General features: G+C 41.5%; 1 protein-coding gene across 4 annotated transcripts in view; it reads right to left on the bottom strand.

Annotated features, from left to right (window-relative positions):
- SETD4 (SET domain containing 4) overlaps window positions 1-12,651 on the bottom strand; it is a 37,431-nt gene that overhangs the window by 18,265 nt on the left and 6,515 nt on the right. For 2 of the 4 annotated variants that reach the window (XR_006278745.1, XM_043507672.1), the window contains exons 6-10: window positions 9,901-10,330; window positions 6,749-6,923; window positions 5,328-5,409; window positions 4,775-4,855; window positions 3,841-3,964 (exon numbers count right to left, since the gene is read on the bottom strand). Coding sequence is in view for 3 of the 4 variants with exons in the window: in XM_043507672.1 (XP_043363607.1) it covers window positions 3,841-3,964; window positions 4,775-4,855; window positions 5,328-5,409; window positions 6,749-6,923; window positions 9,901-10,330 (892 nt within the window). In the remaining variant the exon portion in view is untranslated. The remainder of the gene's footprint in view (window positions 1-3,840; window positions 3,965-4,774; window positions 4,856-5,327; window positions 5,410-6,748; window positions 6,924-9,900; window positions 10,331-12,651) is intronic. The other 2 variants (XM_038367935.2, XM_043507678.1) reach the window with 2 other exon arrangements.

The following is a 12,651-nucleotide window of genomic DNA, read 5'->3' as shown; positions in this document are numbered from 1 at the left end:
CTGTTGTATTTTTAAATGACATTTATATTAACAAGAGCTCAAAAGCAGCTTTGTTCATAGGACATTGGTAGTGCAAGACACCCTTTCATATATTTGCCTAGTCTAGCCATAGAGTGACAGTTCAGTCATTTCTTTCAGTGTGTTGTGAGGCCCTAAGCAACACTGAGGAAGTACGCACATGAGATGCATGAACGAGTCCGGGCACTGACAATGTTATCAGTCAAAGGACAATGGGCTACCAGTCATATCCAGGGAAGTGGCTAGGCCTTAACTACCTGAGAACCTCTGTGACCCACTGACTGTTAACCCAGATAAGGTTTTGGGGGGGAAGTACGTGGACTTGCAGTTTAAGATAGATGTGGTGATAAAACTGCTTGCAGGAAGGAAGGCCCCAAAAGTGAACCAAAGGTTAAGCCTGATCACCCTCAACAAGGTTTGGGCAATGCAATAGTTGGGGTCACCAGTGTGGTTAAATGTTGGACTGCATACGTGTGTGTTTTCTGTGTGCTGCCCCAGCTCTGTGCAGACAACTGGCACAGCAGACCTTGAGCGAACCACCCAATGACCACAAGATCTGTTATGGTACAAAGGCACCAGGCCAGGTTTATTGTCGACAAAGCTCGGTACTATTATCCCGCAGACTCTACCAGACCACGAATACACATATGCCCGTAACAATGGACCAGCTCAGTGAACAACGGGACTTTCCGTTCCTCCCTAGGCCAAAGATATTCCCTCTGAGATACAACTTTATACCCTGATACAAACAAGTTTGCACTGCCCCATAGTTACTGCCCCCTGACATGGCTAGTTCTCACCCATCTTCTTGTACATGTTGGTTCAATCAAAATATCTCTATTACGTAGTGTCATCCTGACCTTATCTTTTAGGATGCGTTGCTGTTATTCTTGGAGGAATGTTTTTGTACCATCCTTGATATGGGAATGTTCTGGTACCACTTAATATCGGGATGCGTTTGTGTGAGTAGTCTGTGCTTAGCACTTCTTAAAAATGTGTATTTTTGCAATATTAGTCCTGTTCTTGCCAGATGCTGTAAGCAGGTCCCACCTCGTACTAGGTCTCTAATACAAGAGCTTACATCTCAAGCTCTCTTCCTACTACAAGAGATATGGAACCTGTGATCTCTCATTTGCTTGGAAAAAATCACCAGGAGGTACTGGGAGAATTACCAACTCTTATTACAACCTTAAAAAGCCAAGGGTGCTGCTTCATGTGTCACCACAAAGACACCCAGATGGCTGATTCCTGGGGACTGGCCCAGGAAAAGTAAGGTAAGAGGAGAGAGAGTCTCTTAGACCAGCCAGCTGACCAGAGGATGACACATTAGCATAAGATATCTGAGCCAAAAGACATCTGGTTCCCCAAACTGCAGTTCCCAACTGACTCTGAAGCTCCATGGGACTAAGCAAGCCAAAAAGTAGATCCTTTAAGTATTTTTCTCTTTTGAATTCTTTTCTAAGATAACTGCGGGGATGCCTGCAACTAATAGACTTTTCCTAACCATTTGTTTGGGAGGAGGTAGTAGTAGAATCAGATACTGGTAAATCCATATAAGAAAAACAATAACTGGACTCAGACGAACCTAAATTCTTAGCAAATCCTACTCTAGATCAAAAGGGGTCATACTGGGTCTGTAGAGGTGTTAGCATAAACCAGTCTGCTGGAGAGAAGAATCTTGAACTACTGATTCCAGTGTACTGAATGTAGAGAGGTGGGAATGGGGGTGGGAAGGGGCACAGACGCCACATCCCCGTGACAGTGGCACAGCGCCGCAGCTGTACCACTGTAGCACTATACCATAGCCACTTCCTGCAGCAACAGGAGGGTTTTTTCTGCAGATTAGGTAACCATCCTCTCCAAGAGGCAGTAGCTAGCTCGACAGAATTCTTCCATTAGCCTAGCCACATGTACACCAGAGATTAGGTTGACCTAATTACGCAGCTCAAGATGCAAACATTTTTCACAGCCCTGAGTGACATCAATCCAATTTTTAAGTGTAGACCAGTCCTTAATAAGCCATTCAGTGATTGGCTCTCCAAAAAGGATGTATTAATACCTGTAGGGCTAAGGAGGAGCTGGGGAAAGGGGAATGGCGGGGGGGTGTAAGGATTCACTGTTATATTGGTTTCATGATTTGACTACAGCTCACGTTCCTACAATGATTTGATCAGTTAAACATAAGAACGGCCATACTAGGTGAGACCAATGGTCCTGCTAGCCCGCCATCCTGTCTTCTGACAATGGCCACTGCCAGGTGCTTCAGAGGGAACAAACAGAACAGGGCAATCATTGAGTGATGCGTCCCGTTGTTCAATCCCAGCTTCTGCCAGCCAGAGCATGGAGTTGCATCCCTGACCATCCTGACTAATAGCCATTGATGCACCTGTCCTCCATGAATTTATCTAGTTTTTTTTTTAATCCAGTTATAATTTTGGCCTCCACAACATCCCGACAAAGAGTTCCACAGGTTGACAGTGTGTTGTGTGAAGAAATACTTCCTTATGTTTGATTTAAATCTGCTGCCTATTAATTTCATTGGGTGACCCCCTAGTTCTTGTGTTACGTGAAGGATTAAACACGTCCTTATTCACCTTCTCCACACCACTCATGATTTTAATAGACCTCTCCCATATCCCCCACTTAGTCACCTCTTTTCCACGCTGAACAGTCCCAGTCTTTTTTTGGGGGGGGGGGGAGGCAGTTCTCAAGCCATTTTCTTGTCAAGTTATTGATGTCAATTTACGCGATTGTTAATCCCTTGATTAATTCATCCGATCTCCAGTGTGACCTCAAATTTTATTATCGCATTGTTTTAGGGAAATGCAGTACGTTAGCTAGCTTTGTATTTGCTTATTTATTTTCTCACTTAATTCATAAAAAGTACACCTACTTGGTTTTCTCTCTTCACATCAGATGGCCATGAGGTACACAACACCAGATAAAGGGATATGATAGCCACTACACTGCTCCTGAGTTAAAGCCTATCACCACTGCAATAAGATTACTGCATGCATTTTTAAAGAAAATCATTGTAACCGCTGGATCATTTTCTGATCTCAGTTATACTGATGTAAATCCAGAATCACTTCAGTGCAGTCAATAGCAAGGGACTTTTTTCATTTGCCACCTTTTTATGCTTTACCAAGTGTTCCTAATCAAAAACCCACTTGAATTAAATGGAAATAATCCCATTGATTTAAGGTCCATGTTCATAATATATACCAAGATATTCCAAAAAGAGTAACAGTCCCCTCCAACTCCTCCAAAGCAGGGTAAATCCTAAACTAAGATATCCTTACTGTACCAGAAGCCGATCTCAGTTATATTGGTGTAAATCTAGAGTATATTATGCCTGAAGCACACTTTAAATAGAAAAACAAAAGGCACCTTGCCCACAAAAATAAGCACTTAGCTAACGCCAGAAATAAAATGATAATTGTAGGTCAAACCATTGCCTGTAAAACACACAGAGCCAGATGCTACCCTCATTTACATCACTTAAGTTAATGGTGTTACTACCAATTTATGCTAGGTTGTCTACACAATACTGTAGTCTGCTCTAGGGGGTGCAAATTTTAGTCCGCACTAGCGTGTTGCGAACTAATTGATCTGTGCTGGTGCACACTAAAAGTTCCCTAGCACGCGTTAATGTAGTCCTGTTTCAAACAGTAGTATGTTAACATACACAGGAACTTTTAGTGCACATCAGCAAAGTTCACGTGGGCCTGTTAGTGCACAACACACTAGAGGGGACTACAGCACCACATAGACAAGCCCCTTGGTGGCGTCTGCCCCATTGTATTCTTCTAGCCAAGTTACCTGGTGAAGGATGTGCTGTGTCTCCTCTATTAAAGAAAAGCATATTTTTGCTGCTATGTTCAAACTGCTCTCTTCATTTCTGGCTGAAATTTTATCACCAAGCAGCACTTTCTTCCAGTAGGTACTAAAGCAAAAAATATGTTTGACAAGTGATTATTTGTTGCATTCCCGAGCCAGAAGTTAAACGGAAGTTATACCCCAAAATAAATAAATAAAAAATAAAATAAAAAATAAAAACCCTCATAGACAACTAAGTCAAAGTTAGACCCCACCACACTCAGATACCACAATGATGTGCATGGTTTAAGCCGCTGAGTAGAACAGAACACATATTGCATGGTATGGAAGACAGATGGGTCTCAGTATCTTTCAGTTACTTTAACATGTTCTATTGAGGACTAAACCCTCACAGCATAGAGGAGTGTAAATGTTTTTCCTTTTAATTTTAAAACATATTTGATAACTGACAAAACTCACCTACCCATCTGCAAACAATGCCAAGATTTTGAAGGCCAAATTTACTGCTGAAATAAGCAAGATTAATTTTGTGACATTGGTGCTGAACCTTTGTACTTCAGTGATGAACTTGGCCCTAACATTTCAAAAGTAGTCCCTGAAATATACTTTTCAGAAAAATCAAACTGATGTCTCAGTTCATGGGACCCATCAAAGTGACAAATGTAAGAAACAGAAACTGAACATTAAAGCAATATCCAGTTCTTGGAGTAGGAAGGGAACAACAGAATGCTTGGTGTTTAACTGAATACAGTTGTCATAGATGGAACAATCTATAATTTAAAAGTTGTTGTCTGATTGTTGCAAATCCTTCTTGCACCTCAGTTAGTTAGTTTGAGAAGACACAGATTAGAGGGATAGGAGAGGCATTATTTTCTAAATAAATGACCACATTTCTGTAAGTGTATTTGAAACTTACAATTCATCTGCTCCAAGACATAACAACTTGAGAGCCGTGAGGAGTCTCCATGATGGCCCATCCCTTCCAAACGTCAAATTTCTAAAAGTGACAAAAATTACCAAAAGGTAGAAAGCAGGAGTTCGTTACACAGTTTGTGATCTTCACACTAACAGTAACTGTGGCAACAAAACGTCTGCCTAGTGGCAGCCTCCTCCCACCCTAGAACATAGTTAAGGAGAAGCCGATCCATAGTCCATGTGGGAACTACACTGTAGCATCGAGGACAAAAGGATTCTCCCCAGCTCCCTTTCCTCTGTTGCTTCCCACAGCCTTGGAACAGGGTGGTACAGATTGTCTTGTGCTGACCCCTAACCTTGATCCTTAGCTTTCATATTGTCTTTTAACCACTTAAATTCTCTTCCCCCATCAAGGAGATAAACAGAATACCTATATATTTTTATAAACCAATTTTTTTGCAAGTTTAAAAAAAAAAAGAGCATCTGAACTTTTATTTCAGTTTTGTAGTAACTATTTTCTCAAATGGAAACCAGGGTTTTAAAGAGATACCTACTCTAACAAGTTATGATCCTTTAGAATGGAAAGCTTCATATTTCTCTGCTTGTCTGCTGAAAGGAGATGTTTAAGAAGGATATCTGCAAAATATATATTTAAAGATCCTTAAGCAACCAGTTAACACTGAAAACAAGCTAACTTGAACTGTAAAGTATTTTCTTATATTTTAACTATAAATTAATCTTCCAACTGAACAGTACACAAAAATCAACTCAGATAATATCAAAACTTTAATAAATTTTACCTTGAGTTGAACACCACCTCTGAAGAGCACTCAGAAACTTGCAAGATTGAACCCAGAGAGAGAGAGAGAGTTAATTCTGGCATTTCCTAACTTTTGAGTACTTGACCTGGCAACCTTAATAATGTTCTTTTAAACACAATTTTTGACATATAGTCAGTTCTAAAGCACCAAGAGCCAGATGCTCAGCTGATAAATCAACATAACTCCACTGAAGTAAATGGAGCTAATTTATACGAGCTGCAAATCTTAAACAACCTCAATGCTTTATAATAAAAATGTAACTTGTCTAATGCATACTCAATTCCAAACAGCTCTCTCTCTCTCTCTCTCTCTCCACATGCCTACATAAGCAACCAAGGCTCAGACAAAAAAAACAAACCAAACAAAAAAAAAAAAATCACTTCCCAAGCTATTTTTTGGCTCTCCAATCAGCTTGTTGGCCAACTCATAACCAAGTCTTCACAACATAATTATTAATTTTCTATAACAATGACTGGGCTGCCTAATAGTATGGGTTTCTCTTATTGTGGTCTCAGTTCAGCAAAGCACTTAACACCACACTTAACACTAAGTTTTGCAGAACTGGGGCTTCTAAGACATGCGAGCATCCTATGAAAAGGCTCTATCAATATGTAGTGTGACACAGATGCATGCACGCACACACTTGAGGGTAGTTTACAAAAATCTCCCAGCATTTCCAGTTCCATCCTTAAATTATTCTCTAAAGCCACAATCCTGCAAACACTTAAGCACGTGCCTAACTTTTACTTGCATAAGCAGTCCCATTGAAACGTGTTGCTACTCTTGTGCTTAAAGTTAACCAAACACGTAAGTTTTTTCAGAATAAAGCTAAGTTTCATAGTGTAACAAATAAAACCTGAGCAAATCCACAAAAATGAAGGCCACTTAACACAAACACACACAGTCACACTCTTTTAGTTAAAAATTCCTATTAGGTGTAGTTCAAAAAGGCAAAAATGGAACCAACCCAATCCTATATTTCACTTTAATGCTGCTAACAATCCCAAAATTGATGATACTGGCTACAGCCTAATGCAGAGTGATACTATGTAAGCTTCCTCACTGCCCCTCAATTATCACAATTATCCAGATGGAGATAAAGCTGCCGGGCTCCCTAGTACTTCACATTTTAATATCAAGATCAAGCTACCAACCTGCTGAGACATAAACCCCACTCTGTGGGTTGTTGATGGCAATGAATCCATATTCTAGCAGAAGTCGCTGGTTATCATGAGGGCCGTAAGAGATAAACAGTTCTTCATGTCTTCTGCAATGTGAATCTGTCCTGATTTCATAACATCTTGTCTGCTCATTAAATGCAGCTTTTACCTTTGAGAAATTTTAAAAAAAGATGACATTTCCTCTATGGCAGCGAGGGGGAAAAAAAAAAACCCATCAGATCTAGCCCGATAAAGACCAGTAATATTTTCTTACTGTGACAAAAGGCTATAAACATCTAGAACTCAATGATGAAATATTTGAAGTGATTTTGAAGACTGGGGATTGTCTTTGTTGCACTTAGGACCTTATCTGAAGAAAGGAAAAATTCTCTAAAATACTAAAACAGAACAAACATAAAATCCTTGGGTTCAAGGCTGTGCAGCCTCCAGGAGGCAGAGCACAGAAGGTCCAGCTCAGGGGAAGCAGGAACAAAGCTAGCTTTAAGCCACCTTTGTGCTACCCTGATTCTGTGCGGTCAGGTGAGTCACTATGGTCCCTTGCATAAATCAGAGTAACTTTATAGGCAGTCCTGATGAGGTTGCCATAGGCTGCTTTCAAGCTTAGTACCAGGCACTATAGAAACCACATGTTCCCTCTACTGTGCCTTGTGAAGGGGGTAATATAGAGCTGCTTACAGGAGCCCTCTGCCGGGGACAATTCTCCCCAAGCCATTTCTGAAGACATGGGCCAAAATAATGGCATTTGGGGCAGGCATAAGCATGCAACTCATTGGTCAGCATACCCCCTGGTGGCTGGGGCATGGTGTAGATGTTCCTCCTTTAGCGCCCCCTGCTGACAGCCATTCCACACCTACTGCAGTCTGATTCTTCATGCAACTCAGCCCCCCTCCTTCCAGCTCATGTAGAGTTCCACCCCTACCAGGGTAAACCAGCTAGTGGTCCTTCGACTTCATGTTGGACAGTTTGTCTGAGTCCGGACTCACCAGTCCTCATCTCTAGTATCAAGGGAGTTCAGCAGTCCTTACTTCTCAGGGAGAGGGGGATGAAATTTAATAGTGAGAAGTGTAAGGTTATGCATTTAGGGATTAATAACAAGAATTTTAGTTATAAGTTGGGGACACATCAATTAGAAGTAACGGAAGAGGAGAAGGATCTTGGAGTATTGGTTGATCATAGGATGACTATGAGCTGCCAATGTGATACGGCTGTGAAAAAAGCTAATGCGGTTTTGGGATGCATCAGGAGAGGCATTTCCAGTAGGGATAAGGAGGTTTTAGTACCATTATACAAGGCACTGGTGAGACCTCACCTAGAATACTGTGTGCAGTTCTGGTCTCCCATGTTTAAAAAGGATGAATTCAAACTGGAGCAGGTACAGAGAAGGGCTACTAGGATGATCCGAGGAATGGAAAACTTGTCTTATGAAAGGAGACTTAAGGAGCTTGGCTTGTTTAGCCTAACTAAAAGAAGGTTGAGGGGAGATATGATTGCTCTCTATAAATATATCAGAGGGATAAATACAGGAGAGGGAGAGGAATTACTTCAGCTCAGCACCAATGTGGACACAAGAACAAATGGGTATAAACTGAGCACCAGGAAGTTTAGACTTGAAATTAGATGAAGGTTTTTAACCATTAGAGGAGTGAAGTTTTGGAATAGCCTTCCAAGGGAAGCAGTGGGGGCAAAAGATCTATCTGGTTTTAAAATTCTACTTGATAAGTTTATGGAGGAGATGGTATGATGGGATAATGGGATTTTGGTAAGTAATTGATCTTTAAATATTCAGAGTAAATAGGACTAATCCCCTGAGATGGGATATTAGATGGATGGGATCTGAGTTACCCAGGAAAGAATTTTCTGTAGTATCTGGCTGGTGAATCTTGCCCATATGCTCAGGGTATAGCTGATTGCCATATTTGGGGTCGGGAAGGAATTTTCCTCCAGGGCAGATTGGAGAGGCCCTGGAGGTTTTTCGCCTTCCTCTGTAGCATGGGGCATGGTTGACTTGAGGGAGGCTTCTCTGCTCCTTGAAGTCTTTAAACCATGATTTAAGGACTTCAATAGCTCAGACATAGGTGAGGTTTTTCATAGGAGTGGGTGGGTGAGATTCTGTGGCTTGCGTTGTGCAGGAGGTCGGACTAGATGATCAGAATGGTCCCTTCTGACCTTAGTATCTATGACACTCCCTCTTCCTTGGTGAGCAGGTAGAACTCAGGTCCTCCGACTCCACTGGGTCCAGACCAAGGACCCTCATTACATAGTCAAGGCCCTTGCGGTCTCCTGGTCCACTTCTTAGCTTATCATGTCTTGGGCCTTTATCTCAGCCTCTTCCCAGGCTCCCAGTATATCAGCTCCACTCTAAGCCGCTTCCCAAAGGGTCATTGCAGGCCTTCTTAGCATTTTCTGCTACCCAGCTGTGTCTGCTGCAGAGGGGTTTTCCTCCACTCCCTTGGCAGGGCAATCCCTGACTTGGCAGGAGTCTTCCTGCTCCTTGCAGGACCCTCCACCACTGGGGAGAAACCTGGGTGGATTCACCTCCTGCCACTTTCTTTCCCAACTGCCTGACTGTCTCCATTGCAGAGACACCTTCGTTCAGGGAGGCTTTGTCTGCCAGCAACTCTACCCAGCTCCCTGACTCCAGCCAGGCTTCTCTCACTGAGAGGGAGCCAGAAATCTGCTCTCCTTCCTGGTCAGCCCCTAACTGAGCCAGGGTCAGCCCTTTTAACTTCTCCTTCAGGTCTGACACATACTGCAAGTGGGGTGACGCTGATTGTGCCCACAAGCTTTCATTAATCCCTTCAGGCTGAGTGTGGGTTTGCTACACCTCATCACACCAGGGTACTGAGGGTGGGCAGAGGCGTGGAATCCTTTCCCCATCCTTATTTTGCCACTTGATTCATAAAATCAATTCTATTTGTTAATTCACTCTGGGTTGCATGATACATTTTAGTGGCATATCTACTGAGCCTATAGCTGTCCTACGAACAATACACTACACACACCAGTCATGACCCTTCAGTGGTACGCTGTGTTCCGAATTCATCAGAGACAAGAATGTGGGTTCTGCACAGAGTCAGTACACTGTACATCATAAAAACTATGGTTCTGTTTTTCCAGCTTCTTACCTGAACATTTGGACTGTGGTTTAGCAGATCTAAATAAGGTGCTAGTGCATAAACATCTGGCTCTCTAGAGAAACATTCCCTCTGTGAATGCTTCATGTATACTGTTCTAGTATTAATGGTGCACCAAGCCCACTGCAGGGCATCGTAGTTAAAAACAGTTTCTACATTCTCAGTAAACAAAGACTGCAGAGAAAAGAAAAAAGTCTTGGAAGAGGTATATAGTTCCTGGACCACTGTTCTTTGCTCCTCAGCCTTCCTTCTTAAGGGCTCAGGAAGAAGTCTCACTACTTCTTGCTCCAGACAAACAGGGCACGTATAGGTCTTTGGTAAAACATCAAGATAAGGCTTCCACACAGATTGCTCACCAGCATATTTCTCTGCTATTAAAAATGTGCACAATGCTATCAAAGGAGATATGGGAGGCTTCCACCTATCAAAAACATAACACATACACAGAAGTGAGATGGATAAAATACAACCACACGTATCTTTTTAATACTTTGAGATTTTAAATAAATATTTTAAACTTCTTTCTAATTCACCTGCAAAATATTTTTTCATTATTTCAAAGTGATTTTAAATTTATTTTACTGACAAGCTATTAAAATACTGTACCTGGTAAAACATTGGATTTTGTTAAACAAAAATATAAAATAGTCTTCTATACTCTACATCACCTTTTGTTATGAATTTTCTGAAAGGGTGCATTCATATAGTACTTTGTAGTCTCATATTTGAATTCCTTTCTTTTAGGACAAGCACATTTAATAATTTGAAACAAATCATTTACAAGTCCATTTAAAAAGGGCCCCATCCTGCAAAACTTTACTCATTGAGCAATCCGCATGCATGCAAGTAGTCTTGTTGAGACCAATGGGAATATGTTGTGATGCTTCTCGGTCACTCAGAGCTATGAGTCACCTTGTTACCACCTGCCACCAGTACGAAGGAGTCCTGCCTGTGCTTAACTGGATGTCAGCTTTCTAACACAACCAGCCTATCATAACAGCACTCTCCTCTGACTATATTAGCCCTTCCTTTGCCCTGCAGGTTGACAATAGATGCACCCCAGGCCTTGTGTCCCTTCAAAGTGTCACCCTGTGCTAACCAGTCCCTGATCACTGGACACCCACAGAAATACACTGTTCCTTTTGGAACAGAGGATCTGGTACCAGTGTTCTAAACAGTAATAAATCACAAGGACCAGATGATATTCACCCAAGAGTTCTGCAGGAACTCAAATAAGAAACTGCAGAAGTACTAATTATAGTCTGTAACCTATCATTTAAATCAGCTTTTGTACCAAAATGACTGGAGGCTAGCTAATGTGACGCCAACTTTTTTTTTTTTTTTTTTTTTTTAAAAAGGGCTCCAGCAATTACAAGCCAGTAAGCCTGACTTCAGTACCAGGCAAACTGGATGAAACTATAGTAAAGAACAAAATAGACACATAGATGAACATAATTTGTTGGGGAAGAGTAAACATGGTTTTTGTAAAGGGAAATCATGCCTCACCAATTTACCAGAATTCTTTGAGGGGGTCAACGAGCATGTGGACAAGGAGGATCCAGTGGATATAGCGTACTTAGACTTTCAGAAAGCCTTTGACAAGGTCCCTCACCAAAGGCTCTTAAGCAAAGTAAGCTATCATGGGATAAGAGGGAAGGTCCTCTCATGGACTGGTAATTCTTAAAAGATAGGAAACAAAGGGTAGGAATAAATGGTCAGTTTTCAGAATGGAGAGAGGTAAATAGTGGTGTCCCCCAGGGGTCTGTACTGGGACCAGTCCTATTTCACATATTCATAAATGATCTTGAAAAAGGGGTAAACAGTGAGGTGGCAAAAATTGCTGAGGATACAAAAACTACTCAAGGTAATTTAGTCCCAGGCAGACTGTGAAGAGCAACAAAAGGATCTCACAAAACTGGGTGACTGGGCAACAAAATGGCAGATGAAATTCAATGTTGAAAAATGTGAAGTAATGCACATTGGAAAACATAATCCCAACTATACATATAAAAATGGTCTAAAATTAGCTGTTACCACTCAAGAAACATCTTGGAGTCATTGTAGATAGTTCTCTGAAAACATCCACTCAATGTGCAGCAGGAGTCAAAAAAGCAAACAGAATGTTGGGAGTCATTAAGAAAGGGATAGATAAGAAGACAGAAAATACCATGTTGCCTCTATATAAATCAATGGTATGCCCACATCTTGAGTACTGCGTGCAGTATTTGAGTGGTCGCCCCATTTCAAAAAAGATAAATTGGAACGGGAAAAGGTTCAGAAAAGGGAAACAAAAATGATTAGGGGTATGGAACGGCTTCCGTATGAGGAGACATTACTAAGACTGGGACTTTTCAGCTTGGAAAAGAGAAAACAGAGAGGATATGATAAAGGTCTATAAAATCATGACTGGTGTGGAGAAAGTAAATAAGGAAGTGTTATTTACTCCTTCCCATAACACAAGAGCTAGGGGTCACCAAATGAAATTAATAGGCAGCAGGTTTAAAACAAATCAAAGGAAATATTTTTTCACAAAACGCACAGTCAGTCTGTGGAACTCTTTGCCAGAGGACGTTGTGAAGGCCAAGACCATAACAGGGTTCAAAAAAGAACTAGGTAAGTTCATAGAGGATCGGTCCATCAATTGCTATTAGCCAAGATGGACAGAGATGGTGTCCCTAGCCTCTGTTTGTCAGAAGCTGGGAATGGGCGACAGGGATGAACCCCTTGATGATGACCTGTTCT

This window comes from Dermochelys coriacea, chromosome 1 (genome assembly GCF_009764565.3).
Source record: "Dermochelys coriacea isolate rDerCor1 chromosome 1, rDerCor1.pri.v4, whole genome shotgun sequence".
NCBI lineage: Eukaryota > Metazoa > Chordata > Testudines > Dermochelyidae > Dermochelys > Dermochelys coriacea.
The sequence above is the reverse complement of the archived record's forward strand: the minus strand, read 5'-3'. Positions and strand labels throughout refer to the sequence as shown.